General features: G+C 43.6%; 2 protein-coding genes across 3 annotated transcripts in view; both read left to right on the forward strand.

The window, feature by feature from the left end:
- Positions 1-18,429, forward strand: part of FAM47E (family with sequence similarity 47 member E) — a 34,511-nt gene extending 16,082 nt beyond the window's left edge. The window contains exons 5-9 of the mRNA XM_087936735.1: positions 2,032-2,182; positions 8,352-8,525; positions 9,898-10,050; positions 12,186-12,269; positions 17,961-18,429. Coding sequence (XP_087792861.1) covers positions 2,032-2,182; positions 8,352-8,525; positions 9,898-10,050; positions 12,186-12,269; positions 17,961-18,086 — 688 coding nt within the window. The 3' untranslated portion in view covers positions 18,087-18,429. The remainder of the gene's footprint in view (positions 1-2,031; positions 2,183-8,351; positions 8,526-9,897; positions 10,051-12,185; positions 12,270-17,960) is intronic.
- A 3,192-nt stretch (positions 18,430-21,621) lies between these two features.
- Positions 21,622-27,865, forward strand: STBD1 (starch binding domain 1). 2 transcript variants are annotated; one of them, XM_026717187.2, is made up of 2 exons: positions 21,622-21,872; positions 26,018-27,865. In XM_026717187.2, the coding sequence occupies exons 1-2, from the start codon at positions 21,704-21,706 to the stop codon at positions 26,761-26,763; spliced, it is 915 nt and encodes a 304-aa protein (XP_026572972.1). In that variant the 5' UTR covers positions 21,622-21,703; the 3' UTR covers positions 26,764-27,865. The 2 variants fall into 2 exon arrangements, with proteins under 2 accessions (XP_026572972.1, XP_087791898.1); XM_087935772.1 differs by lacking the exon at positions 21,622-21,872 and adding an exon at positions 22,792-23,246.
- The last annotated feature ends 68 nt before the right edge of the window (positions 27,866-27,933 follow it).

Genomic DNA, 27,933 nt, shown 5'->3' on the forward strand with positions numbered 1-27,933 from the left:
GTTATTCTGTATGTATTTGATCTGTACGCTTGGGCCTTGCCATGGGCTGAAGTGAAAAAGATCATGGAGGTGAACTCTTGTGGCATGGAATCTCTGGATTATACCTTTCTAAAGTGTGCCTCAGATCTTCATATTTGATTCCATTAGTGCAGTATTTAACAAATAAAAATGAAATTAAAAAAAAACAATTTAGGTGACCCAATTGCCATGATGTAGCCAAATGATAGACAGTGTGCATATGTGTGGGAGGGGGTTGGACTAGATGACCTACAAGGACCCTTCCAACTCTGTTATTCTGTATGTATTTGATCTGTACACTTGGCCTTGCCATGGGCTGAAGTGAAAAAGATCGTGGAGGTGAACTCTTGTGGCATGAGTCTCTGGATTATATCCTTCTAAAGTGTGCCTCAGATCTTCATATCTGATTCCATTGGTGCAGTATTTAACAAATAAAAATGAAATACATTTTAAAAAACCCTTAGGTGAGATCCAAATGATGCTGTAGCCAAATGATGGGCAGTGCTTGGGCCTTGCTGTGGGCTGAGGTGAGAAGGAACATGGAGGCGAACTCTTGTGGCAAGAGCCCCTGGTTTATACTCTTCCATGTCTTTAGGCCCTCAGGAAAAGAGACGACAGTTAAGCAAATGGCAGCCGTTGTTAAGCGGATTACACATTTTTTAAGCGAATCCCTTTGTTTGTTGGAAACTGGTTGGGGAGATCACAAATAGTGATCACATGACCCCAGTGCGCTTGCAAGCATTTTAAATATATATCAGTTGCCAAGTGTCCCAATTTTGATCTTACGACTGGGTTGGACCGGTGTTAAACCACTTTTTGCAATGCTCTTATAACTTTGAATAGCCACTAAACCAAATGTTCCAAAGGTACTTTTTTTTACAAGAAGCTACTGGACTTTCTTGTCTTTTTTCTTTGAAGAGGTTTCACTTCTCATCCAAGAAGCTTTTTAGCTCTGACTGGATAGAAGGCAATGGAAGGATTTATATTCCTTGCAGACAGCTGGTTCATTTGCGTTCTTTTTTTGCAGTCTGGTTTGAAAGAGGAGTCAAAGAGGCCTTCTGTGTCAAAATTGAACAGCCTTCTCTCAACAGAAAGAGAAGGATATGAGTACGGCATTATCTATCTCTGGTCTACAACAGTTCCAAGAAGGTTCCACATCCATTTGCACTACTCAGGTGATCCTGAGGACACAGAAAAACCTCCAAGTGGCCCAGGGGTGGGATTCAAATGTTTTAACAACCACTTCTGTGGGCATGGCTTATGTAGTGGGCGTGCCTTGGTGGTCATGTGACTGGCTGGGTGTGGCCAACTCGACATCACTCACACTGAGGCACGTATCTCCTCACCTGGCCTCTCATGACTGTGGGTATGCTGCAACGGTTGTAAGTGTGAAAAAGGGTCATAAGTCACTTTTTTCAGTGCCATTGTAACTTTGAATGGTCGCTCCACACAAGCAAAGTACCAGCAAAGGAGGGGAAAAATAACTCCAGAGACATTCCTGAGACAGGAAGTCTAATCCTGCCAAGAATGTAATAAGGTTTAATGGAGAGGCAGTTTCTGTAAGCAACACCAGAATGTTTCCTTCCTGCCTTCCTTACAGGATTAGTCCAGTGATTTCTTCTAACAACCACTTCTCCAAACTGCTTAGAATGTTAGCAACTGGTTCTAGAGAATAGGTGCGAACCGGTAGAATCCCACCCCTGAAGTGGCCTCAACGACCCTCTAAAAGGATGCAAATGAGCAGCTGTCTGCAAGGAGTATAAATTCTTCCATTCCTCTCCATCCAATCAGAGATGAAGAAGCTCCTTGGATGAGAAGTAAAATGTCTTCAAAAACAAGGAAAGTCCAGTTGCCTTTTGAAAAAAGCACCTTTGGGACAATCATGACCTGGAGGACTGAGAATCTCCATAGACATTCACTAAAGTCAAAGACTGCCAGTACTTTAGCATTTTTGTTGTCATTGTTCTATTTTGGTCTCGTTCATGACAGACTCTACACTTTTTGTATCTGCAGCTGGGTGCAAAAAAAGAAGAACCCTTACACGTGGTTTAGTAAGAAAGAAGTGGCCCAGAGGCAACAGGCAGCCAAAATAGATTACGTTCCACCCCTGGATGAAAACGTCAAGAGGGTGACAAAGGAATTTTGTGAATGGGTTAATGAAATGGTAAGTACAAATAACTGTAAAAGCCAGTTGAATGAGAACCACAACCACAACTGAGCAGGCAATGTAAATGCAGCCAGTAAACCCACATCCCTGGTTTGATAGCTTTATACAGGTAGTCTTTGACTTAAGGTAAAAGGTAAAGGTTCCCCTGCACGTACGTGCTAGTCTTTTCTGGCTCTAGGGGGCTCATCTCTGTTACAAACCCGAAGAGCCAGTGCTGTCCGAAGGCATCTCTGTGGTCATGTGGCCGGCATGACTAAATGCCAAAGGCTCACTGAATGCTGTTACCTTCCCACCAAAGTGGTCCCTATTTTTCTACTTGCATTTTTTAAAAACGTGCTTTTGAACTGCTAGGTTGGCAGAAGCTGAGAAAAGTAATGGGAACTCACTCCATTACGTGGTGCTAAGGATTCGAACCGCCAAACTTTCTGATCAACAAGCTCAGCGTCTTAGCCACTGAGCCACCGCATCCTTGACTTACAACTATTCATTTAATCACATGGATTTGGGCAAACTTTGGGGGACAGTGGAGGATGGGGGCAGAGGGGCTGGTGTGCTTTAGTTCATGGGGTCGTGAAAAGTTGGATATGACTTAACGACTGAACAACAACAATCCAGATTGATGACAAGCAAATGTTTCTTATAGAAGAATTGAATCAATTATTCTATTAGAAGGTTATTCCATTCTAGAATTGAAGAATATTTAATTCTAGAATCCATTAGAAGAATATTCAATTCTCTTTGATTCAACTCTTCTATTAGAAGACTATTTGAGTCCATTGATCAAATAATTGAATCAAAACGCAAAATATCAGGTCTCTACTAAAGGCCACAAGGAGGCACCTGGATGTACCTTCTGAATGTAGGTAGTCCTTGAATTATGACCACAGTGGAGCCCAACATTTCTGTTGCTAAGCGAGACATTTGTTCAGTGAGTTTTGCCCCATTTTACATCCTGTTTTGCCGCAGTTGTTAAGTGAATCACTGCAGTTTTTAAGTTAGTAACTCAGCTGTTAAGTGAATCTGGCTTCCCCATGGACTTTGCTTGTCAGAAAGTCGCAAAAAAAATGACCTGGGATACTGCAACCGTCATAAGTTGCCAAGTTGCCAAGTGTCCGAATTTTGTTCACATGACCATGGGGATGCTGAAACAGTTGTACGCAAGAAAAACAGTCATAATGTCATGCCCCTGTTGGAATCTGATTCCGAGGGAGAGGTTGAGCAGCTGACAGGGAGTGAGAGTATGGCTTCGGTGGCTGTGGAGGAAACTGGGCACAGTCCGGCTGGGCATTCAGAGGAATACCCAGACCACCCCCCTCCTAGGGCACGCAGGGAGGAACAGAGAAGGGAGCAACATGGGTTATGGGGGAGAAGGAGGCCCTGATTCCCTTCATTGGCTGCAGCTGGGGAAACAGTATAAAGAGGGGATTTGCGCACAGCACCTTGCTGGAAGCAAAGCCTGCATTATCTTTCTTTATCAAGTCCTATCTGGGTTCTGGTGTCCTCCCAACTGTGTGTGTTTCGTTATCTTTTGAGTTCTGCAATTCCTTATCCTGCCCTGTCTCTTTAATTGCTGCAGCGTGATTTGTGGTGGTTTTTATTAATAATTTATATGTATTTTTCGTTCGGACTAAATTTCTTCCCTTTAAAAATTGTTCTTGGGAGAGTTTTTTCTCCAGCCGATGATAAGTGGACATTGGGGACCAAGTTGAATTAAAGGGACTTTTACCCATTTTTGTGACTTTGTTGCTTTTGTGCCATGCCCCGGATCATCACGCATAAGTTACTTTTTTAGTGTTGTTGTAACTTTCTACGCCCAGTAAATGGACTGTTGTAAGTTGAGGGCTACCTGGAGCTATTATTCCTATCTGACTTTACTGCAATGAAATATGAGAAAATATTTGACTTTTTTTGAACCACTTCCCCAGGTCAGAAGGTCATTGACTCTCTCGGCAAGCCTGCCACATGTCCTGTTCTATCTTGATTCTCTTTTAGTTACGCATGATTAAGCAGAAGCAGCCTTGGATACCAATTCGGAAATCAGACTGCAGAAATATAAACCGAACGAAAATGTTGACATTGTTTTGAACTTTTTGCAAGGGGTATATATATATAAAAAAAGAGGAAATAGGAAAGGATTGTCTAAAGAAGCTTGATGATTCAGCCTGGATGAAAGTCTGATTAGGATATTCTGGTTGTGAATCATGCTTTACTCTGGTGTAAGACACAGTGGTTGGGAAAAAGAAGAAGGGTACCCTGCGCTTATTAAAGACTCATATATGAAAGCAAGTTCCCTTCTTATTATCTTTTTTAAATGGTGGAGGACACTGTTTAAAAGACTTAAAGAAGAACACACAATATTGCTTTAAGCTAGGCCTCCAGTACAGGCATGAAAGCAATTCCCTCATTAGACATGGTTAAAAGGGAAAAAAAATGGAAATACTGCATGTATTTATTTATTTATTTGATTTGTCAGTTGCTTACAAGATAATAGGTATAAGTATATGCATGGTTATGAATACATGAAATGGGTACATATAAGAAAAATAAAAAGAAACAATAGGACAGGGATGGTAGGCACGTTTGTGCGCTTATGCACACCCACTATAGACCCCTTAGGAAAGGGGTAAAGTCAATAGTAGACAGTCTAAGGTTAGTTTTTGGGGTTTGGGGAAGAAACTACAGAGTCAGGTAGAGGATTCCAGACATTGATCACTCTGTTGCTGAAGTCGTATTTCCTGCAATCAAGTTTGATGCTATTAACCTTGAGTTTGTATCTATTGTTTGCTCTTGTATTGTTATGGTTGAAGCTGAAGTATTCATTGACAGCTAGGACATTGCAATGTATGATTTTATATACTATATTTAGTTAGTTCTAGATTTTCTAGGTCTAGAATTTCGAGTCTGGTGGCTTAAGGTATTCTGCAACGAGTAGAGGAGTGGAGAACTCTTCTTGTGAAATATTTCTGGACTTTCTCAACTGTATTAATATCAATAGAATTAGAATTAGAATTATTTATTGGCCAGGGGTGATTAGCCACTTGGGGTGAGCCTCCATTCAAAATCCAAGAAAGGAAACCTTAGACTCCATTGTTCTAGAGAAAAGGACTTTTACTGAAAATTGAAGTGGTAGCATCAGAAGAAATACAAGATCTGAGGCAACAGGCGCAAAAATCACATATAGAAAGTTTCACCATGTTCCCACCCCCAATAATTCAAACTTGCCGTCCAATCTGAGGAGTGTATAATGTCTTGTGGGTGCATCTTCAGGTGGCCATTTCACACATTTGGTATGCCAGGACGTTTGACCTTGGCCTGAATAGATAAGAGGCTACATCTGCGCAGTAAGCATAGTCAAGAAAACATCCCAACTTTTACATTTCACCAACTTAAATCTCCAGCACACTTCCTCCCCTGAAGTCCTGTTTCTTTGGCAGCTGGAAAGACAAGGAGAAGAAGGATTCTTGGAGGCTGACATACAAGGAATTTGTCTCTGGTGCAAAAGCTCTTGGTGTAAATACAACAATAGTAATAGGTCATTCTCATAGTCATACAGGTAGCCCTCGACTTACAACAGTTCATTTAGTGACCATTTGAAGTTACTACCACACTGAAAAAAGTGACTTATAACTGTTTTTCACAACCATTGCATGGCTGCGTGATTGAAATTCAGACAATTGGCAATCGGTTCATATTTATGACAGTTGCAATGTCCCAGGGTAACATGATCATGTTTTTATGACTGCCTGGCAAGCGAAGTCAATGGGGGGAGCCAGATTCACTTGACAAACTTGTTACTTAGTTTAACAACTGCAGTGATTCACTTAACAACAGTGGCAAGGAAGGTCATAAAATGAGACAAAATTCACTTGACAACTGTCTCGCTTAGCAACAGGAATTTTGGGATGAATTGTGGTCGTATGTCAAGGACTATCTGCAGTTTCAAACAGTTTTCAAAGAGTAGGTTAAGGTGCCATAAATGTACTTAAATATGACTGATCCATCATTCCACAAAGATCCTCCACTGTTGCCAGTAGATTTCACCCTCAAGCAAATCGTTGTAAATTCAATCTTCAACTTAAATCACTTGAAAAAGGAACGGGCGCTTTAAAGCAAATTTTCTCTCAGCCCCCAGCAATTTCTGCTTTTCAGTTCTTAGGATGTTTTGGATTTTTCACATTATTAAGGTTTCTGGGAGTCAAGCTTCCTGCCTGAGCCCTTCTTCTGCTGCTTGCATTAAGTTTTTAGTTTAGCTTACTTTATTGTCATTGCACATCGTACAACAAAATTAAATACCATCTTCGGTGTACTATACAGTAGAATTCAACAGAGTTACTGCCATGAGATAGAAGCTGTTTTTCAGCCTATTTGTCCTTGTTTTTATTATTTTGTACCGTCTGCCAGATGGTAATAGTTCAAGAAAAGGGTGCCCAGGATGAGATGGATCTTTGAGAATGTTTTGAACTTTCTTAAGGCAGCGGGAGCTATAAAGCTCTTCCAAAGAGGGGAGAGGGCAACCCATGATCTTCTGGGCAATGACGTTAACCGTCTGGAGCGCTGTCCTATCTGCCACTGTGCAATTGACAAACCAACCACAGGTGCAGTAAGTTAAGATACTCTCTCTGGTGCAGTGGTAGAAGGTCACCAACAGGTTTCCATTCAGTTGTTGTTTCCTGAGAAGTCTCAGGTAGTATAATCTCTGCTGGGCCCTTTTGACCAGGGCTGCAGTGTGAGCACTTCAGGTCAGGTCCTCTTTTATGGTAACACCCAGAAACTTAAAACTGGCCACTTGCTCCACTTTTGTATGCATTCTCATAGCAAAATGGCTTTCCGATATCTTCAGCTGAAAAACCTTCAGTCCTTTATAACCTTTTCCAATATCGGTAGTTCCCTGGCCACAATCAAGCCCCAAATTTCTATTGTTAAGGGAAACATTTCTCAAGTGATTTTTGCCTCATTTTACAATGTTTCTTGCTGTAGTTGTTAAGTGAATTAATGCAGCTGATAAGTTAGTAACCCGATTGTTAAGTGAACAAACCATCAACAAACTAACCATTTCTCTCGAGATTTTTAAAAACAGTTGACCTCATGACTGGTTCTAATTGTACCTCACAATCTGCCTGATACCTATTGGATCAAAGATGGCTCTCTTTGGTGATTTTCAAACTCTGACCTTGAAGGCTTCAACCCAGATCAGCCAAAAACAAAACCACTTCTGTGTGTTTACATCCAACAAAAGCTGCATGCAGCAATGAAGACAAATTTCTGCTCACTCGCTGAATGCCAATATTGGAATTCTTCACTGTTAGTCCTTCACTTCCAACTATTCATTTATTGACCATTCGAAATTACAGTGGTGCTGAAAAAAGCGGCTTATGGCTGTTTTTATTAACGAGTTGGAAGAGACCTTGTAGGTCATCTAGTCCAACCCCCTGCCCAAGTGGGAGACCCTACACCATTTCTGACAAATGGCAGTCCAGTTTCTTTTTGAAAGTTTCCAGTGATGAAGCTGCCACAACTTTTGAAGGCAGCTTCTGTTCCATGGGCTGATTGTTCTCACTGTCAGAAAGTTTCTCCTTATATCCAGGTTGAATCTCTCCTTGTTCATTTCCATCCATTATTTCTTGTCTGGCCTTCGGGTGTCTCTCTGTGGCAGCCCCTCAAATATTGGAAAACTGCTATCATGTCTCGCCTAGTTCTTCTCCTCACTACACTAGACATGCCCAGTTCCTGTAACCATTCATCGTATGTTTTAGCCTCCAGTCCCCTCATCACCCTGGTTGCTCTTCTCTGTAGTTTTTCTAGAGTCTCAACATCTTTTTAATAGTGTGGTGACCAAAACTGGATGCAGTACTCTAGGTGTGGTCTTACTAAGGCTTTATAGAGAGGTATTAGTACTTCCCTTGATCTTGATTGTATCTCTCTGTTAATGCAATTTAGGATTGCATTGGCTTTTTTGGCTGCCGCTGCACACTCCTGGCTCATATTTAATTGGTTGTCTGCTAACACTCTAGGATCCCTTTCACGGTTGCTGTTTTTTATAGACGCTAGCTGGGGAATTCTGGGAGTTGAAGTCCAGGCATCTTCAAGCTGCCAAAGTTGAGAACACTGCTCTCGACTGAGTGCTTGCAATGTTACCTGAGTGTGTATTCTTGGTCTACTACCCCAGGGAGGAGACAAGTACAACATTGATGAAGACACCATCATGAAACTCTTTGACACGAGGTACGAAAGCGATATCAAGACAGCTACACCCATTAAAATAGTGGAGCTCTATCAAATACCAGCAGAGCTGAGACAATATCTGGGGGGGCATCCGGTCCAGAAGAGGATTCCCACAAAGGTAAGGAGGCCAAAATGAACGGTAATAGATACTGAGGTAATTATTGAGGGATTTGATAATGTGCATGTCACGTAAAAAGAAATAAGTAGGTAAGTTTTGTCAGCCTCGGCAATTTTTAAGAGGGGTGGACTTCAAGTCCCAGAATTCCCTAGCCAGCTTAGCCTCGTCAGGCTTTGGCAAGGCCAGATGTAGCAGGTTCCAATTCAGCATTCAGCAGGTTCTGACCAGTTCTGGGGAACCAGTAGTGGAAATTTTGAGTAGTTTGGAGAACCGGAAAATACCACTCTGACTGGCCCCGCCAACCCCATCTCTTCTCCGCCTCCCATTGAGTCCCAGCTGATGGGCTGGGTCTTCTTTGGTTGCCCTGCACAGGAGAACGGAGCTGGAAAGCAGGTTAGTGGGGTGGGGAGGGAAGGGGCATTTTGCAGTGTCCTTCCCCTGCCATGCCCGCCAAGCCAAGCCACGCCCACCAAGTCATGCCCAGAGAACCAGTAGTAAAACATTTTGAATTCCACCACTGGCAGTAACTAGCTCCCAAAATCAGTGGAGTGACGTGCCTCCAAAAGTTGTGAGTACTCCATCGCTGGAAGTTTTTAAGAAGGGATTGGATAGCCATTTGTCTTAAATGGTATAAAGTCTCCAGCTTGCCCAGAAGGTTGGACTAGAAGACCTCCAAGGCCCCTTCCAACTGTGTCTATTCTATTCTATTCAGTGGTGGGATTCAAAAAATTTTTTTACTACCGGTTCTGTGAGCGTGGCTTGGCTTGGTGGGCGTGGCTTGGTGGGCATGGCAGGGGAAGGATACTAAAAAATCCCCATTCCCTCCCCACCCCACTAGCCTGCTTTCCAGCTTCGTTCTCCCGTGCAGGGCAATCAAAGAAGATCCAGCCGATCAGCTGGGACTCAATGGGAGGCAGAGAAGAGATGGAGTTGGTGGGGCCAGTCAGAGGTGGGATTTGCCGGTTCTCTGAACTACTCAAAATTTCCGCTACCGGTTCTCCAGAACTGATCAGAACCTGCTGAATACCACCTCTAATTCTATTCTATTCTGGGACAAGAACGGAAAATTTTTTGTGGTTATTTGGAAACAGCTTCTGGACTTTTTGAAAGAGAGAAAAAAAATGAAACCTTGACTTTGGGCTTTGACAATTAACTGGGTTATTATTATAAAAATAGCTAGCAGTTTATTATTTGCAATAATTACGAAGTTGATTTCCCAGGTCCCTTTCAACTCTGTTATTGTGTGCAACCCAATGGGTTGAAGAACTAAAAGACTATTGGTCTGGTGACGTCCTCGACCATTGCTTGAGTGCAGAAAATGCACCAATGACCAGGACGTTGGAAAAACAAGCCTGACATCTCTTGTCTTTAGCTAACCCCTTCTGAGCCCAAATGGGAAAAGATTAAATATGGAGCCTGGTACCTTCCTCCAAAGACATGGAAAAAGAAACGAGCAACTGAGAAGGAAGAAATTCCAGAATGTCTACAAATCTTCCTGAAGGCCAGGAAGAAGATTGTCCAAAAGGTAACTTCACAGCATTCTGTATTGTATTCTTTGCTGGCTCCCCTCAGGGTTGATTCTCCTCACTATTTCTGGTGTGTGTTTTAGGCCTGTTTTAAATTCATTGGTTTTTAAAATTATTGATTAATACCAAACTCCTCCTCCTCCTCCTCCTCCTCCTCCTCGCAAACCCCACTCCTTGTAGACTGATGATGTTACCTAGTTTGGTAATGAAATGTCTTCAAGTAAGCCACCAAGCTCAGAGAGCATCAAGGACCCCTATTTAATTTTTTTTTCCTCAGTTCCATCTTGGATTTGCCTTTCAAATTCTTTAGGACTATCCGAGGGGGGAAAACACAGTTTCTATGGGTAGTAATATTTTTTTCCTGTTCCCCAGTTTTATGAAGTACCTTCTGGGATATTATAGACCAATTTGAGATGATGGAAAGACTGTCATTTTTACTTTTCAGGGAATTTGAAATAAAAACTAGGGGACACCACAAACAATCTGTAACCTCAAACTGTTTTTTTGGATTGGTGGTCCTCAAACCTCGCTGAAATTTGATTCCACACTGCTGATCAACTGAGATACGATTTCCCCACGTTTGCTAGTTAGGAAGGTGGTGTGATGTGACTTCTGGGCATATCTCAAAAAAACAGCAACACCCCTCCCCCAATATACATTCCATCTGCCATATCACCACCCATAAAATAATTCACCATGGTCAACAGATGGGATTGCACCCCTGTTACAGCTTCCAAAACACCAAAGTTTGCAAATACGAAGGAAAATCCCTGATCACCGCACAAAATAATACACAGAAATGTTGTTTATTTTATTGGTGAGGAATTGCCGTGAAAAACCTCTTTCCATTACTTATTCAGATGAAACTGCATCTGTGAAAAAATACAGTGTGCATGGTAAATCTAAGACAGAGTTATCTGAACGGTATCACTGCAGGCTTATGATGTTCTTATAGGGTATATGTATAAATATATAATATTCTAATCTTATGTACGCTTCCTATAATATTTCTGGGGAATAATGTTCAATGATACAGGTACCATAGTGCTCGACTTACAATCATTTGTTTAGTGACCGTTCAGAGTTACAATGGCACTGAAAATAGTGACTTATGACCATTTTTCAATTATGACCTTTGTGTCAAGATTCTGGCAGTTACCCCAATTAAGTCTTGAGCCAAACTTCCAAAACTTCAAAAGGATTTATTGGGAGTTAACATGTCTGGCACCCTCTGGGGGTAGCCAAATCTGAGACACATCATTCATTGTCACCCCACCCCCCTGGATGTATCATAATTCATATTCTCCAATGAGATATATCCATAGCCGGGAGTCATCAATCATGTTCTCCAGTTAGAATTTTGCGCGGCAGAAACTTCAGTCACCTAGTTACTATCTTTGAAAAACTATTTATGGAATGCAGTTTCGATTTCCAAGCTGCCACACTACTCTTTCAAACCCCTTTCCCCCCCTCCCTTTCTGTTGGCAACTCTTTTAAAAAGACCATAGAAATATTTTATGAGTTGACACTTTGCAGCATCTCATTGTACACATGTTGTACTCTGACAGCAAAGGTAATGATAATAAGCATCCCCATGGCCAAAATTTGGTCAAAATTTGGCAACTGGCTCATGTTTATGATGGTTGCATTATCCCGGGGTCATGGGATCACTTTTTGCGACCTTCTGACAAGCAATGAAGCCAGATTCACCTGGCAAGAAAGGTCTTAAAATGGTACAAAACTCAGTTGTTTAACTGTCTTGCTTGGCATTGGAGATTTTGGGCTCAATTGTGGTCGTAAGTCAAGGACTATCTCTACTTTACTGGGTTCCCTTTTTGGCTCCAGACCTTGAGATCAGGACCTATGGATCCTGAGAAGATAGCTGTCACTACATCTTATTCCCTAACACAGCCTGCGGTTTGCGATGTCATCACAGAGTTTGAGAAGGCTTGGAAAAATGTTATGGTTTAAATCTTGAGTTAAGTCTTGAGGGGGGGGGTCCGTGGCCATGACCCGTGGTCACAAGAGGTATTTAAAGGGGGTGGAGGTGTGGAGAAGAAAAGGTTGAGGACCACTGCCTTAACAAAATTTAAGTAATCTCTTGACAGGAGAAATGAACCCAAATCTCTTGCAGGCTGAGGCAGAATTAGAATCGTCACTGCACGGGACGTATGCCTTTGAACAATTCCTCGAAACCAAAGGTTACAGGAAGCCTCAGGTGAGTGAAGTCCTGGGATTTGATCCCATATCGAACCCGGGCTCCCCGCAGACCAAAGGAGGCAGCCGCAGAGCCTCATTGGTGCAGTGGTTGGAGTGCAATACTGCAGGCTACTTCTTATACCTGCTGGCTGCCTGCAATTTGGCAGTTCGAATCCCCGCCAGGCTCAAGGTTGACTCAGCCTTCCGTCCTTCCGAGGTGGGTCAAATGAGGACCCAGATTGTTGGTGGTGATAGGTAAACCGCTTAGAAAGGGGTGTAAAGCACCATGAAGCTGTATGTAAGTCTTAAGTGCTATTGCTATTCTGTCTACCTTAGAGTGGTTAAATTGGTGACTGCCAGGACCCCCAACCTAGTGAGACCTCTCTGCTTGTCTGCCTACTGTTGGGTGGCCTCTTGCTGTTTGAAAATGCAGGTCGCCCTTGGCTTACAATCGACTCAAAAAAAGGGGATTTATGACCCAGATTTGAACTTCTGACGGTCGAGTCTCCTCTTCAGTCACATGACTCGACAACACAGTTGCCTTTATGTCTGTTTGCGGCATTCCACGGTCACATGACTGCATTTTGCAGAAACCAACAAAACCATGCCCCTAGAGAATCATTGGTTTGCTTGGTGCAAGCGCCATTGTGGTCCTACGTCAAAGATGTATCTGTAGATGGGGATAGAATCATAGGGATGGAAGGAACCTTGGAGGTCTTCTAGTCCAACCCCCTGCCCAGTACTTGTGAGGCGCTTGTGAGACCTGCTCAAAATCTTTGTTTTTCCAGGTAAGACCGAATAACCCACCACTCATCAAAGTCTACTTCTGCTTTGAATCTTGCTTTATTCATTGCCACATCGGTAGCTTTGCATCATGGATTGCTCTGAGAGAAACATGAGGGTGGTGAGAGAAAGGAAAAAGACAATCGGCCATTAGGAGTTTTCAATCCAGAGAAAAAGAAAGAAAACATGGGCAGGACAAGATTTCTGCATTCTCCCACCCACCCACCCCTTAAAATTTCCCTTCTGCGGGCCCTAGAACATTCACACGATTCCTTTCAAGAACCTTGTAACGTAGGTCAGTTTTATTGCTCTCTTCTTGCAGGATTACTCAAGTCACCTGTTCAACTGATTGATGTAGAAGAAAGACTGAACCAGGGACTTTTTTGATTCACATTTTGGCCCTTTGATCTCCTCAGATGAATTAGCTCTCCTGTTGCCTTTGTCCAAACAGACTATCTGTTTAAAAACCTTCATTTTAAGTTGCATTAAGCATTGGGTATTTTGTAGTTCAGCAACTGGGGAAGATAATATGACTATAAAGAACTGCAAATAGAAATAGAATGACTGTGGAAGAAGCAAGCAAAGGTAGTCCCAATAGCCATAGGCTCCTTGGGTTCAATCCCAAAACCATTTGAACATCATCGGCATTGACAGATTCACCACCAATCAATTGCAGAAGGCAGATTTTTTTTTGGAACAGCTTACATCCTGCAATGATACCTGTAACATCATCAATTGGCCTATTCCAGGTCCTTGGAACAGACTCGATAGGTAGATAAAAATGCCAAATCCAGCCTGAACATCTGGCTGACTGCGACGAACCATAGTCATAATAATAATAACAATAATTCTGGTTCATAAAGCGGATAGGCTTTTAAGAGTCTGAACATGTATCGAACTAAGTAGGGAATCTATTGGCAGGAATTGTTACGAGGCTGGTTCCTGAAGCATTAAGTAAATATTTGCAAAGTTCTTTAGCAAAAAAACAGAGAAGGGGAAAACGATAAGGAGGAATAACCTTTTACCTAGCGGCTCCTGTCTTTTTAGAGCTAACATATCCATACAAACACACTACTCTGACGAAAACAGGCATTCAGACTACATATACTACACCCACAGATAGTTTAAAGGTCACTTTGTAGATTAGATATCATACATATTTTTTCTGTACAAGAGAAATAGAAGGGAGAAGCACTATGCACACTGCCATGTGGCCCTGAAAGAATGGAGGGATTTAAGTCATCATCACCTTCACTCTTGTCATCAGATATTTTTTTTGCAGAAACAGGAATTATAAAGAGGGTTAGTTTACTTGCTGCTTCATGGCCAGTGTGAGCCTCTTATCACTTATTCCAGAAAAATAAAACACCGAAGAGGCAGACAGCAATGGTTACAAGCGTAAATCAAGCCACATAAAGAAAAATTTCTTTGTCCGTGTGGTTTGAAAGGATGGTAAATCCTAAAACCAGAGCTGACTTGCAGTGATAAAGAAGCGATCACACTTTATAAACTTACAATTCAAAGCAGCCCCTTAAATATTGAAAGACTGCTATCATGTCAGTGTTCCAATATCCTATGAGCGTGCATCGTGGATTCATCTTAGGTGTATCTGAGGCGAGTTTCTTATTAGAATTTAGGATGGACAGATTGCTGGGGAGACAAAAAGGACAGTATTGTATTATCCATGTTTAGCAAAAGCCACACGGGGCTTAATTTTGCATTTCTAGACTTGAGATTTGCTTTTGATCTCCAGATACAATCTGTGGATTAAAACAAGCTCCTACTACACTTTTCTAATCAGCTTTTGTTTCTCATTCCATTCTTGCGCAGCACTGCAACACTTTTGAACCTGTGTAATGTTGTTAGGTGTGTAATTTTACTGCTGGGTTGTGTCAATGAAGTACATTGACACCCCGCCTTTTCAACACATTTTTGCATGCCTGGAATTTTCGCACAAGCTGGAAGATCAGGCTATTGTAATTCTGTAGTACAGAAATATATTCCTTCCTACGATATATATTCCTTCTGTAGTCTTGTTTCATGTAAATATACGCTCACATATCTACCTTCAGAAGCATCTGATAAACTGATTGAGCCGATACCTGCCTCCTTAACACCCTAAGAAATAAAATTAGTTCATAATAACAAACGATCTACGATCTTCTAGCTATACCCTGAAGTGTAGGTGGTAAGCAGAAGGTCACATGCTAGAGTAGGTTATTCAGGTGGGATACTGTGCATTTAATTTTAGTTAAATGCTGCTCAAACTGACCATTGGAATACGGCCTTTAAGAGTTTCAGACCCTGTCCTTAGATTAAGGAAGGATAATGCTGATCTCTCCTAGGAATGCCATTCTGGCTATAGTGCTATCTCAGCTATTATATTAGATCACAGTCTGGACCAGTGTTTGTCAATCTTGGCAGCATGAAGATGTCTGGACTTCAAGTCCCAGAATTCCCCAGCCAGCATAGCATTGCAGGTTAGGAATTCTGGGACTTGAAGTTTGTCAGTCCATCTGTTCATCTATCCGTCCGTCCATCCATCCATCCATCCATCCATCCATCCATCCATTCTCTCTTTCTCTCTCTCTCTTTATCTATCATCTATCTATCATCCATCCATCCATTTTTCCTTCTTCAAAAGCATGCAGTCTCATCAGATTTCCTCATGATTTCTCATTTAAGTTCTAATGAAGTTTTGCTCTGCATTGTTTCCCCCACCCACCTCAAGCATGGTAAAGCTAGTTAAATGCTGCTCCCTGGTGGGACAGTTAGAGAGGCACCCGAAGGCCAGACAAGAAATAATGGATGGAAACTGATCCAGGAGAGATTCAACCTGGAAATAAGGAGAAACTTTCTGACGGTGAGAACAATCAACCCATGGAACAGAAGTTGCCTTTGGAAGTTGTGGGAGCTTCATCAATGGAAGCTTTCAAGAAGAGACTAGACTGCCATTTGTCAGAAATGATGTAGGGTCTCCCGCTTGGGTGGGGGGTTGGACTAGGTGACCTACAAGTTCCCTTCCAACTCTGATTATCTGTTATCTGTTAGATGACACAATCAGATTACAATGGTTCTTTTAATGAACATCTCAAGTTACAATAGCACTGAAAAAAGTGATGTATGAACAAGTTTCACTCTTATGACCACTGAAGCATCCCCATGGCCATGCAATCAAAATTCAGACGCTTGGAAGTTGTAGTGTCCCAGGATCATGGGATCTCCTTTCTGTGTGACCTTCTGACAAGCAAAGTCAGTGGGAAGCCAGATCCACTCAACAACCATGTTACTAACTTAAGGACTATAGTGCTTCACTTAACATCGGTGGCAAGAAAGGTCATAAAATAGGGCAAAACTCACTTAACAATTGTTTCGTTGAGCAACAGAAATTTTTGGCTCTATTGTGGTCGTAAGTCGAGGACTACTTGTATTTTAGTTAAAAACAATACCCAGATGCCACACTGTTCATGTATTGTTGATGTATATTTAAAAATAAAATATATAGTAAAGATTTGAAATACCTGATTGTAAATGTATTAACAGCGGCAAGGATTGTATTTGCTAAAAACTGGAAAAATGAGAAAATACCATCACAGGAGGAAATTATTAAGAAAATATTGGAATGTGCTGAACTGAACATCTTGACATTTGAAATTAGAGAACAGGATGATAAATAATTTTATAAAGTTTGGGATCTATTCTATCAATGGTTAGACAATAAAGTATAGTAACAAAATATGTATACTTTTAGAAAATACTAAATATATAAAGATGTATTCTTTTCTTATTATATCTACAAATATTTTTAGGATAGATTTGGGATGATAATATGAATTGTCACAAAACAAATTAAGTAAAACATGATTATTTTCCAAAGCATGAATGAATAAAAGTATAGTCAAATGATTGATTAATAATAATACCAATGTATTTAATATTGGATTGAAAATATGAGATCATATACAATCTAATTGAAATTGAAGACTACGAAATGGAAGCACAAAACAATTTGTAAACCAACCGGCACTCTGTATGTACATATATAGAAGATGGCCTGATGTTTTTATGTTTTGTTTGTTTATGTTTGTTTTAAAAACCAATAATTTTTTTATAAAAAATAAATAAAATAAAAATAAAATAATAATAATAAAAAAGCAAAACCCAGATGCCACACTGATGTTGATGTATATTTAAAAATAAAATAAAATAAAAATAAAAAAACAAATATCTTGAAACATGATGCCAATAATTGGATCTCAATCGGGCTATTTTTGGGTGGGGTGGGATCTGGTTTCCATTAGCTTGCTTCTTATCTTTGGAGTAAAAATTGAACACAATAGTAGTTTTTTCGGATTGATCCATTCAATTTTCTTTGCAGTCCAAAGTAGAACATTACAGACTAACAATCAAATGTTATTTGAGGGGAGAAAGTTCTATGCTCGGGTTAAATCCTCTCCACCAATTCCACCAAATTATTATAGCTTCTTCTTCTCTTCCAATGTGGATTCCTGCTCAGATATTGGTAACTATCAAAATGTTCAGGATTGATTCCCAATGGTGATTTGTTTAAAATTGTCTTGATTGAAGACTGACTAGGCTTTTCCAAAACGGTGAAATTGTGTGAGGAACCTGTGATAATCCCATTAGGAACAAAGGAGTTAGTCCTATTTTCGGGGCTGTGAATTCAACACATCCTCAGCGTTAACTTGTCCACCTTGACCTGTTCACGTCTTCTAGTTACCAACCTAGCTCTCTGCCCACCAACCTGTCTTGTATGTAATGTTTGATGTCACAGAGGGCTATGAGTGGGGATTGTGAACATCTCACATAAGCTGTGACATATAATACTCATAAAATATAGCGCTGTGTCTACTCGACTGAGGAAATTATGTGATTTTTAAGTACTGCTTATGCTTCTCTGTTTCAGTTTCTTCTGCAGATGTTGGCTGCATGTCATTCTGACAAGATAGCAGAAGACAGCGAGCTTCTCTCCAGGAAACTTTCGATGAAGGTCCTTCAAGAATTTAGATCACAGTCTTTGGCGACCATTTAAGGGTCCATTTTGCCTCACTGGGGATAGTTTTAACCTTTGTAAAACCGAGTCAAAATGCCATACGGAGCTCTTGTATGTTCTCACTCGTCTTCCTCAGCAGCTCTTGAGTCAGTCACAGACAAATGCAGAAAGAAACAAGTCCAGAAAAGAAAAGGAAAGGAACGTAAGAACAAGTCCAGCCATAAAATGATTGGCCTTTATGTGGATTAAATGGGGATGGAACAAGTTTTTCAGACAGGTATATTTTAGGAAGAGCTTAATTTTAAATATAAAAGTAACGTTTTCAATTGTTAGCCCAATGGGAAAAATCCATGTAGCTTGTTTTCACACTGGCAATGTTTAATAAAAAAGTTTTATTGTTTTATTCTCTGTGCTTGATTCTCACGTGTCCCCTAAAGGGGGCTGTTGTATTTTTATAGTTTGTGGGAAAAGAGGAGCGCTTTGTCCTCATTTTTTTGTATCCCACCTTTATTTATTTTTTTACAAAATAAGATGGCAAACAAATCCAACACAAATTCCTCCTATTTTCCCCACACCATCCCTGTGAGGTGAGTTGGGCTGAGAGAGAGTGATTGGCCCAGTCACCAGCTGGCTTTCATGCCTAAGGCGGGACTAGAACTCACCATCTACTCGTGATTGGCCCAAAGCCATTCATTTGGCTTTCATGCCTAAGGTGGAACTAGAACTCACTGAGCACAGGTGATTGGTCCAGTTACCAGCCGGCTTTCATGCCTAAGGCGGGACTAGAACTCGCCATCCACTCGTGATTGGCCCAAAGTCATCCATTTGGCTTTCATGCCTAAGGTGGGACTAGAACTCACTGTCCACAGGTGATTGGTCCAGTCACCAACCAGCTTTCATGCCTAAGGCGGGACTAGAACTCGCCATCCACTTGTGATTGGCCCAAAGTCATCCAGCCAGCTTTCATACCGAAGGCAGGACTAGAACTCACTGTCCACAGGTGATTGGCGCAGTCAACAACTGGCTTTCAACAGGAGGCCTGGAGGATTGGGGAGGGTGAAAAACGGGCCTCCCGGAAGTTCAGGAAGGCCAGAAATGGACCCATTTCCAGCTTCCAGAGAGCCCCCAGAACCCAGGGAGGCCGGTTTCACCCTCCCAGAGGCTCGAGGAAAGGCTCTGGAGCCCGGGGAGGGCAAAAACACCCCCACTGCCATGGTGCAGGAGGCCAACTAGGCCACGCCCACCATGGGCACACCCACCCAGCAACTGGGCAGAGAACCCATTGCTAAAATTTTGAAGCCCAACCCCCAGAGGATGCTCCATTATGGTAATGGGATTCAGTGGAGTGCTTAGAGCACTCAGATCTTGCCTGTAATGCTTCAAGATGGCCAGGAGGAGGCAGCAAAGATGTCGAGGCTGCTGCAACTGTCCTGTCTGTGGAGATTCTCAGTCATCCAAGTCATGGTTGTCCCAAAGGTGCTTTTTTCAAGAGGCAACTGGACTTTCTGATTTTTGTTTGAAGACGTTTCGCTTCTCATCCCAGAAGCTTCTTCAGCTCTGGATGATGGGGAATGGATTTATACAAAGGATGCAAATGACCAGCTGCCTGCAAGGAGTATCAGTCCTTCCCTTCCCCGCCATCCAGTCAGAGCTGAAGAAGCTTCTGGGATGAGGTGAAACGTCTTCAAAGAAAAACCAGAAAGTCCAGTTGCCTCTTGAAAAAAGCACCTTTGGGATAACCGTGACCTGTCATTGATTGGAAGTCCAGTTGTCGGGGATCCCGAGCTGCGAGACTCCATCTTAAACACTGCAAGCAACCCAACCAGGTGAGACTTTGGAAAAAGTTCCAGAAAAGAGCAACTCAGAGGATTAAAGGCCTGGACACTAAAAAACATACCAAGAACGGCTGCAGGATCTGGGTCTGGCTAGTCTAAAGGAAAGAAGAATTTGGGGGTGACATGATAGCAGTATCCCAGTATTTGAGAGGCTGCCACAATAGAAGAATGGGTCCAATGAGATAGAAGGATAGTAGGACAAGAATCAATGGATGGAAACTAATCAAGGAGAGAAGCAACCTGGAATTAAGGAGAAACTTTCTAACAGGGAGGACAATCAACCAGTGGAACAGCTTTGCCTCCACAAATCGTGGGCACTCCATCCCTGGAGGTTTTTAAGAAGAGTCTAGAGCAGGGCTCTCCAACCTTGGCCACTTTAAGACTTGTGGACTTCAACTCCCAGAATTTCGCAGCAAGCAAAGCTAAAGTGGCTGAGGAATTCTGGGAGTTGAAGTCCACAAGTCTTCAAGTGGCTGAGGAATTCTGAGAGTTGAAGTCCACAAGTCTTAAAGTGGCTGAGGAATTCTGGGAGTTGAAGTCCACAAGTCTTCAAGTGGCTGAGGAATTCTGGGCGTTGAAGTCCACAAGTCTTCAAGTGGTTGAGGAATTCTGGGAGTTGAAGTCCACAAGTCTTAAAGTTGGGTGAGGAATTCTGGGAGTTGAAGTCCACAAGTCTTAAAGTTGGGTGAGGAATTCTGGGAGTTGAAGCCCACAAGTCTTCCAGTGGCTGAGGAATTCTGGGAGTTGAAGTCCACAAGTCTTCAAGTGGCTGAGGAATTCTGGGCGTTGAAGTCCAAAGTCTTAAAGTGGCTGAGGAATTCTGGGAGTTGAAGTCCACAAGTCTTCAAGTGGCTGAGGAATTCTGGGAGTTGAAGTCCACAAGTCTTCAAGTGGCTGAGGAATTCTGGGAGTTGAAGTCCACAAGTCTTCAAGTGGCTGAGGAATTCTGGGAGTTGAAGTCCACAAGTCTTCCAGTGGCCAAGGTTCTGGAGAGCCCTGCTCTAGAGACAGTCAGTTGTCTGAAATAGTATAGGTTCTCCTGCTTGAGGAGGGGGCTGGACTAGAAGACCTCCAAGGTCCCTTCCAGCTCTATTCCATTTTTCTAGCCTTTTACTCTTCTTCAACGCTGGGCTAACCTAAGCCTCCTTCCCGGGAGGAAGCCGCTCTGCTTTCCGCACCTTCCGCGGGCCGCTTTAAGCGGCTTTAAAGCCCCTCCGCCTTCGGGAACCACCTCTTGCTCTGCGCGCCTCCCAATGTTGTCCGCCAACGACGCCAAGTTTCCTTCTCGAGGCTTTCCAATGGCGCTCTTCTGCCTCGGCGGCAGGGATTTTTCTTTATTTTTTTCCCCCGCCGCCCTCGCTTTAAATTTTTTTTGGGAGGGGAGGGCAGGTTTGCGCGTGGCATTTACCCCCGCGCGGCTTTCCCTTCTCCTCTTCGACGGGCAGGATCGCTGGGAAGGAAGCGCGCCCCGTCCTTATACGGCTCGCAACAGGATAAAAGGTCCTTTCTTGGTTGCTTTCGCTTTGGGGCTGCAAGGAAAGGCGAAGGCGGGGAGCAAGCCCGCCGGCATCCCAAGTTTGCGCTCTGATCGGAGCGCAAAGTTGGGATGCCGGGCAACTTGGGCTGCTCCTCTCGTTGGGTCAGCGAGCCCGACAGGCCGCGAGGCTCCTCCCCGGCCCTATAGGCAGGTGCCTGCCTCGTTCCCGGTGCCCATATAAGGCTCCTGGGCGGGAGGGCGCGGCCCTTGCTTCGCTCGGGCTCCGCGCTGCGCCCCGAGCGCCGGTTGCTGATCCTCCTCCTGCTGCTCCGGCCGCCGTGGTCATGGCGTGGATGGGGGTAGAGGGCGAAGACGGCGGGCTCCTGGCCGGGGTGTGGCAGGCCTTGCTGGCCGCGGTGGCGGCCGCCTTCATGACCTGGCTGTGGTTCGGGGCCGGTGGTGGCGGCGGCGGCGACGGAGACGGGCAACAGAAAACGGCTGAGGAGTCCAAAGGTACCGACCATCTGCCTGTCTGCCCCCCCTCCTTCTTTCCTCCCTTTCCTCCGCTCCCTTTTTTCCTCCCTCTCTTACTTTTTTCCTTCCTTTCCTTCTTTTTTCTTCCTTTCTTTTCTTCCCCCAACCTCTCTCACGTCATTTTTCTCCTTCCTTCCTTTCCTTCCTTCTTTTCCTCCCTCCTTTCCTTCCTTCCTTCCTCCTTCTCCCTCTTTCTTTCCTCCCCCCCTGCTCCCTTTTTCCTCCCTCCCTCCCTTTCTTTTTCCTTCTTTCTTTCCTCCCTCCCTTTTTCCTCCCTCCATCCCTTGCTTCCTTCTTTCCTTTTTTCCTCCCTCCCTCCCTCCTTTCTTTTTTCTTCTTTCCTCCCTCCCTCCCTTTTTCCTCCCTTCTTCCTCCCTCCCTCGCTTCCTTCTTTCCTTTTCCCCCCTCCCATTTTTCCTTCTTTCTTTCCTCCCTCCCCTTTTTCTTCCCTTCTTCCTCCCTCCCTCGCTTCCTTCTTTCCTTTTTCCTCCCTCCCTCCCTCCTTTCCTTCCTTTCTTTTTTTCCTTCTTTCCTCCCTTCCTCTCAACTCCTGCCTTTCTCCTTCACCCTTCCTCCCTCGCCGCTTCTCGCCCGCTGGAGCCCGTTCCCTTTCTGCCACCCCGCTTCTTCGGGGCTAGCCTAGAACAAGGACTCGTAGAGCTGGAAGGGGACCTCGAAGGTCTTCTAGTCCAACCCACTGCTCGAGGCAGGAGACCTTACATACACCATGCCGTTCAAATGGTTCTCGGGTGCCTGTTTCTGAAAACCCTCCAGGGAGGGGAGCGCCCGCAACTCTTTGTCGGCGTTTCCAGAAACGGCTTGCTCGCCAGAACCGCCGGCGCTTTTTACGCGTCTGTGGCGCCTTGGAGAGGGACGCGCGCCCTGCTGCGGGCCTCTTTCGGGCGGGCTCCGGCCTCCCTTCAGCCCGCCTTTGCCCTTGCTGCCCTCTCGCTCTGACCAGCCTTGGACCACAATTTGGTTCTTTAAGTTTACTGCCCCCTCTCCCCCAGTTGTGTGGCGGTGGGGTCACTCGCCTCTCTTTCGCCTTGGAGAGGCACGAAGGCCTCTTTCACACGACAACCCCCCCCACACACCCTTCCAACCGGGTCGGGGGAAAAATCCCTGCTAGAAATATTAGTGCTAACCTTGGCATGGGTGTGTGTGGTGGGATGTGAGTGTGAGTGTGTGGCACAATCCCAGCCCGTTTAGGATTAATTCCGTCCCCAGTGCCTTGTATGAATGCAGCCAGAATAAGCGGTATGCAATGGAACAGAAGTTGCCTTCTGAAGTTGTGGGCGCTTCCTCACAGGAGGCTTTCAAGAAGAAGCTGGACTGCCATCTGTCACAAATGGAGTAAGGTCTCCTGCTTTGGGGTGGGTGGACTAGGTGGACTAGATGACCTCCAAGGTCCCTTCCAATTCTGTTCATCTGTATAATCTGTAAGTCTAAGTGCTATTGCTATTAAACATTTTAAGCATCCATTTTTAAATGCAGGGAGGGAGTAGGATGGGGAAATTTCTGTCGAAATTTCTTGGTAATCAAATCAACGCAGCCCCAGAGGGCAAACTTAACTTCTGTAAAGTTAGTTCCTCAATATATTTCATAATAGTTAACTGGTACAGTATATGAAAGGTGATGGCCTTATTAATCACCGTGGGACTCTATCCAAAACCATGTTGGCTCATCCAGGCCTTGCAGTGCTCAGTTTGTGCACGTCCACAGAGAGCTACACAACCTACTCTTGTGCAACTTTGCAGGCTCCTATTATATTTCTCCTTGCACCCTCCTCTATTCCTTCACAACTGTCCATCTTCCTTCTTGAGTGCTTTTTTTTGGGGGGGGGGAAGGGACACCCAAACCCATCAGTCCTTTGCTGAGGATAATATTGGGGACGTGCCTGGGGCTAAGCTGCGGCTGGCGATTCATAGAAAATTGGTGTGGGAAAGAATGAGAAAAGTTGCAGGCAGATATTTGGGCAGTAGCTTTTATAGCAGGGGTATCCAAGCATGGCAACTTTAAGACCTGTGGACTTCAACTCCCAGAGTTCCCCGGCTGGGGAATTCGGGGAGTTGAAATCCAAAGGTCTTAAAAGTAGCCAAGCTTGGACACCCTTGTTTTTAGAGCATGAGATATTGCTTGCTCTTGGCCATCAAAGAAGATTGGATGGTGGCTGGCACTGAATCGGACAGCTAGAATGCCTTTGGCCAGCCAATTCAGCGGCACCTTGGCAGGATTCTTGTAGCTATAGAAGGGCAACTATGCAAAGTATCATCTTGGACTGTGCGACCTTTGCATGGATTGCGGTGCCCGGCCTGCCATCGGTTCTACAGGCCCCACAGGAATCCTTGGCATTTGGGCCTGTGTTTGCCTAATATATGGACAGGCCATGCAAAACCGGCCTTCGGCTATTTTTAGCTCCCTTGTGCCACTGCCCTGCTAACCGTTATGCTTATTCACGGCCGAGCCTTTGCTCTTAAAATTTAACAGAGCCCAAATCAATCAATTGCAAGAGTACAGCGGAAGAAAACTCTTATTGCAAAGTTAAAAATAAATTCAGCCAGGGGAAAACCAGAACTGGAAAATAACTGCTGAAAATAACTCTTCAGTAAAGATAATAATTGCTTGTGATTGAATTGCTTGCATTTTTATTATTATTTTTGCCATGGCTAAGCTTGTCATTTGGACCAACTTGGTGAAAGGGAAAAAGAAGGGTGGGATCTAATTAAACAATGGACAACAATTTCTTAGCATTTCAGCTATGGTGAAGCCTTAACTTCACAATAGGTTCTCCTTTGCCAGCTGGCTTGGAGTACAGTCTGGCATTTGACTCGAGCAGGAACAGTCCAGAAAGGAAGGTGTGGAACTATAACAGCTCTTTGCGAGGGCTGATGGCATTTGCTATACTATTTTTGCAGCTTTCCTTCTGTATGCTGGTCTAATTTTCATCTTACAGTTTTAATCAGATCCAGGAAATAGCAGTGAATTGCTACTGCTTGCTCACTAATGTGCAGTCAAGAAATATCTTATCTGGAAACAGTTTCCAAGCACTTTAATTCAAGCTTACATCCTTTTAATATATAATGTATTCTTATATCATAGAAACATCATTCTAGCTTTTTTGTATTATTATTCATGTTAGCTGTCTATGGAGAGGCTCAGTCATCCAGATCATGGTTGTCCCAAAGGTGCTTTTTCAAAAAGGTAACTGGACTTTCTTGATTTTTCTTTTTCCTTTGAAAATGTTTCACTTCTTACCCAAGAAGCTTCTTCAATGAAGCAAAGAAGCTTCTTGGATGAGAAGCGAAATGTTTTCAAAAAGAAAACCAAGAAAGTCCATCTGCCTTTGGGATTCGCCCTAGCATTTACAGCACATTTATATTCCACTGATTTTTTTAAAAAGATCAAAAGGTGCTGAAAATAAGATAGGGCAGGGGTCTCCAACCACCGGTCCGGGGACCAGTACCGGTCTGTGGAACAATTTCTACCAGGCCGTTGGTTTGCTGGGCGCCGCCATCTTGTTTTGATGAAAAAGTGCTTCCGATGAGCTTTTCCGGGTAGAAAGTGGCATTTGGGTGCTGAAAGAATCCTCGCGCCTTAGTTTCATTGTTTCATTCGAACAAAACTAAGGCACGAGGATTCTTTCAGCATGCATGGCAAGGCGAGCCGAGCGACCGTCCCGAAGCCGTCGCGAAGCCCATCGACACAGGTACAAAGGAGGAGTTGAAGGTGGCGGGGAGAAGCGGGGGACAGCTGGCTGGCCAGTCGCTCGGCTCGCCTTGCCGTGCGTGCTGATGCCAGTACCGGGCCGCGGATGATTTTGTGATGCCGATACCGGGCCGCGGCACAAAAAAGGTTGGGGACCACTGAGATAGGGAATCCCGCTGCGGATTTTGATGCTAGACATGAAACTCTTGTTGATCCGAATTGCCACTGAGCGCAAAAGCCTTTTTTTTTATTTATTGAGGAACTCAGTGTCAGGAAAGCAAATACAATTTGTGTGGGATTAAATCATCAGGACTTTTTTCTCGCATTAAAAAGTCAAGGTGTGGTGGTGGTGTTCAAAATTACATGTACAAGGAATGGAGGACTGAGTTTTCCTGGCTAACAATACCCTTTCTATTTAGAACCATTTCAGAGAACCGGTGATGGTGTCCTTTCAGAAACAAAACCAGCATGTATGTCCAGCCCACAAGAGCCATTGGAAAACCATGTTACACTCTCCGGACATCATCATACCCCTGACGGTTTCGTACAGCCTCCTGAATTAGAAGTAGAGGTCAAAGAACCTATAATCCCATTCATGAACTGCTCCGAATATCTCAGGAGCGAAGCACCCAGTCCCCCCAAGACAGCCTCCAAACTGCCCCAAAGCCATGAAGTGGAACGCCGGGAGGAGAGAACGTCAGCCCAAGTAGGCAGCTCTGGTGATAAGACTGAGGAGAAACTCAACCAAGACCTGGGTCCAGAAACTCCAGATCCTGAAGATGCTGAGGCCACCTGGAAACCTCCCACAGATGACGTTGGCAACAAGGACTCGGAACAAGGGAAGAGAATCGCGGCTGTGCCTCCCATGCCTCAGACTGTCCATGTGGTCTTCCGTGTCCACTACATCACTCATTTGGAAGCCCAGCAGATCGCGATCACAGGGGACCACGAGTGTCTGGGCCAGTGGCGCCATTACATACCCCTCCGGTGTGACAAAGATGGCTTCTGGTCAGACTCTGTGGTTCTACCGTTTGATACCAGCGTTGAGTGGAAGTTTGTCTTGTTGGAGAGTGGCAAGGTGGTGCGATGGGAAGAGTGCTCCAACCGAAGGCTAGTAACTGAACACGAAGATCAGGTGGCCCATAAGTCCTGGGGGTACCACTGAACACAAGGAGTATATCTCTCTGTCTTTACTTACCTATCTTAGTGCTCCTCCTTGCTGTGTTGTTTTACTAGTACTGCCTCATAGTCGAATCTTTCTTCCGCTAGGCTGGGCTTCAAGTTAGAAACGAGTTTTTCAAATGAAATCAAACCCAAGAACTCCTTAATAGCAAACAAGTTAGGTGCTGTAGTGGCCGATGTTTCAGAATAAAACACTTTTAACTCCCAAGTGGACATTGTATTGTGTGAAGAGACAGGTGTGTGAATCAGGGACGCTGGACATAAGAAAATGATAGTTCGACTGCTCTGTAACTGTTCTAAAACATTGTTAGTTTATGATGTCTGCATCCGAAAGCAATAAAGATGGACTTTTTACAGTGATGGTTGGCATATACGCAGAAGCCTTTATTGGGATTCAACAAATATGTAATACAAACAAAATGAGGATAATGAGTAAGTAAGGGAGGGAAAGGAGAAAAAAGTGTAGAGAAAAAGGGAAAGGAAAAGCATTGACTTTAGACTCCTTTTGGTGCAGTAGAATAATTTAGTAACATAAAACCTCAACTTTTGACTCTTATAATATATACCAGCCATTTCTATAACAGTAAACATATCAAATCAGCAAAAATCAACATCAAAGTTTAATATTTTCCCCACCTCAAGCACAAAGTCCAGTACTGGTTTCCAAGTTGAAGATGGCTGGTTTTTATATTTTGGGTGCTAAATAAGGAGTGGTCTTGATTTGGGTGCATTTTATCTGGGAGACCCTCCTAAGCATCGCTGGAGGGCACATATATGTGCAACTCGTTTGATTTTGAAAAGCTGCCCTTTTGCCATGTCTGCCCTGTGCCCAGCACAGTCTTAGGCATGATATTAATTCATTAAAATAGAGCACGTATAAAAAGAGGCAGAAAATTAAGCTCCCAATGTTTTAATATTTTTCATAACAGGGTTGCCAGTTTCTGCTTATTGAAAAGGTTAGGATGATGATTAGGCAAAAATACTGTAATAGAAGTTAAACAATGTTATTACAATTACAGAAACACTGTAATAAAGTTAAAGTTAACCTGGATGTATTTTTAAAATAAACACTGAATTTCTAAAAATAACTTGGCTAATGCATTATCTGTACAAGTATATTAGTTTACCATTAATAATTATAATGGATCCATGT

Source organism: Pseudonaja textilis, chromosome 6, assembly GCF_049901715.1.
Source record: "Pseudonaja textilis isolate UNSWEBS1 chromosome 6, rPseTex1.2, whole genome shotgun sequence".
Taxonomy (NCBI): domain Eukaryota; kingdom Metazoa; phylum Chordata; class Lepidosauria; order Squamata; family Elapidae; genus Pseudonaja; species Pseudonaja textilis.

Bases quoted from the DNA above. Each gene is read 5' to 3' on its own strand.
- STBD1 (XM_026717187.2), top strand. From the start codon at position 21,704: ATGGCGTGGATGGGGGTAGAGGGCGAAGACGGCGGGCTCCTGGCCGGG. The intron at 21,873-26,017 runs GTACCGACCATC...CTTTCTATTTAG, and splicing joins AACGGCTGAGGAGTCCAAAG to AACCATTTCAGAGAACCGGT.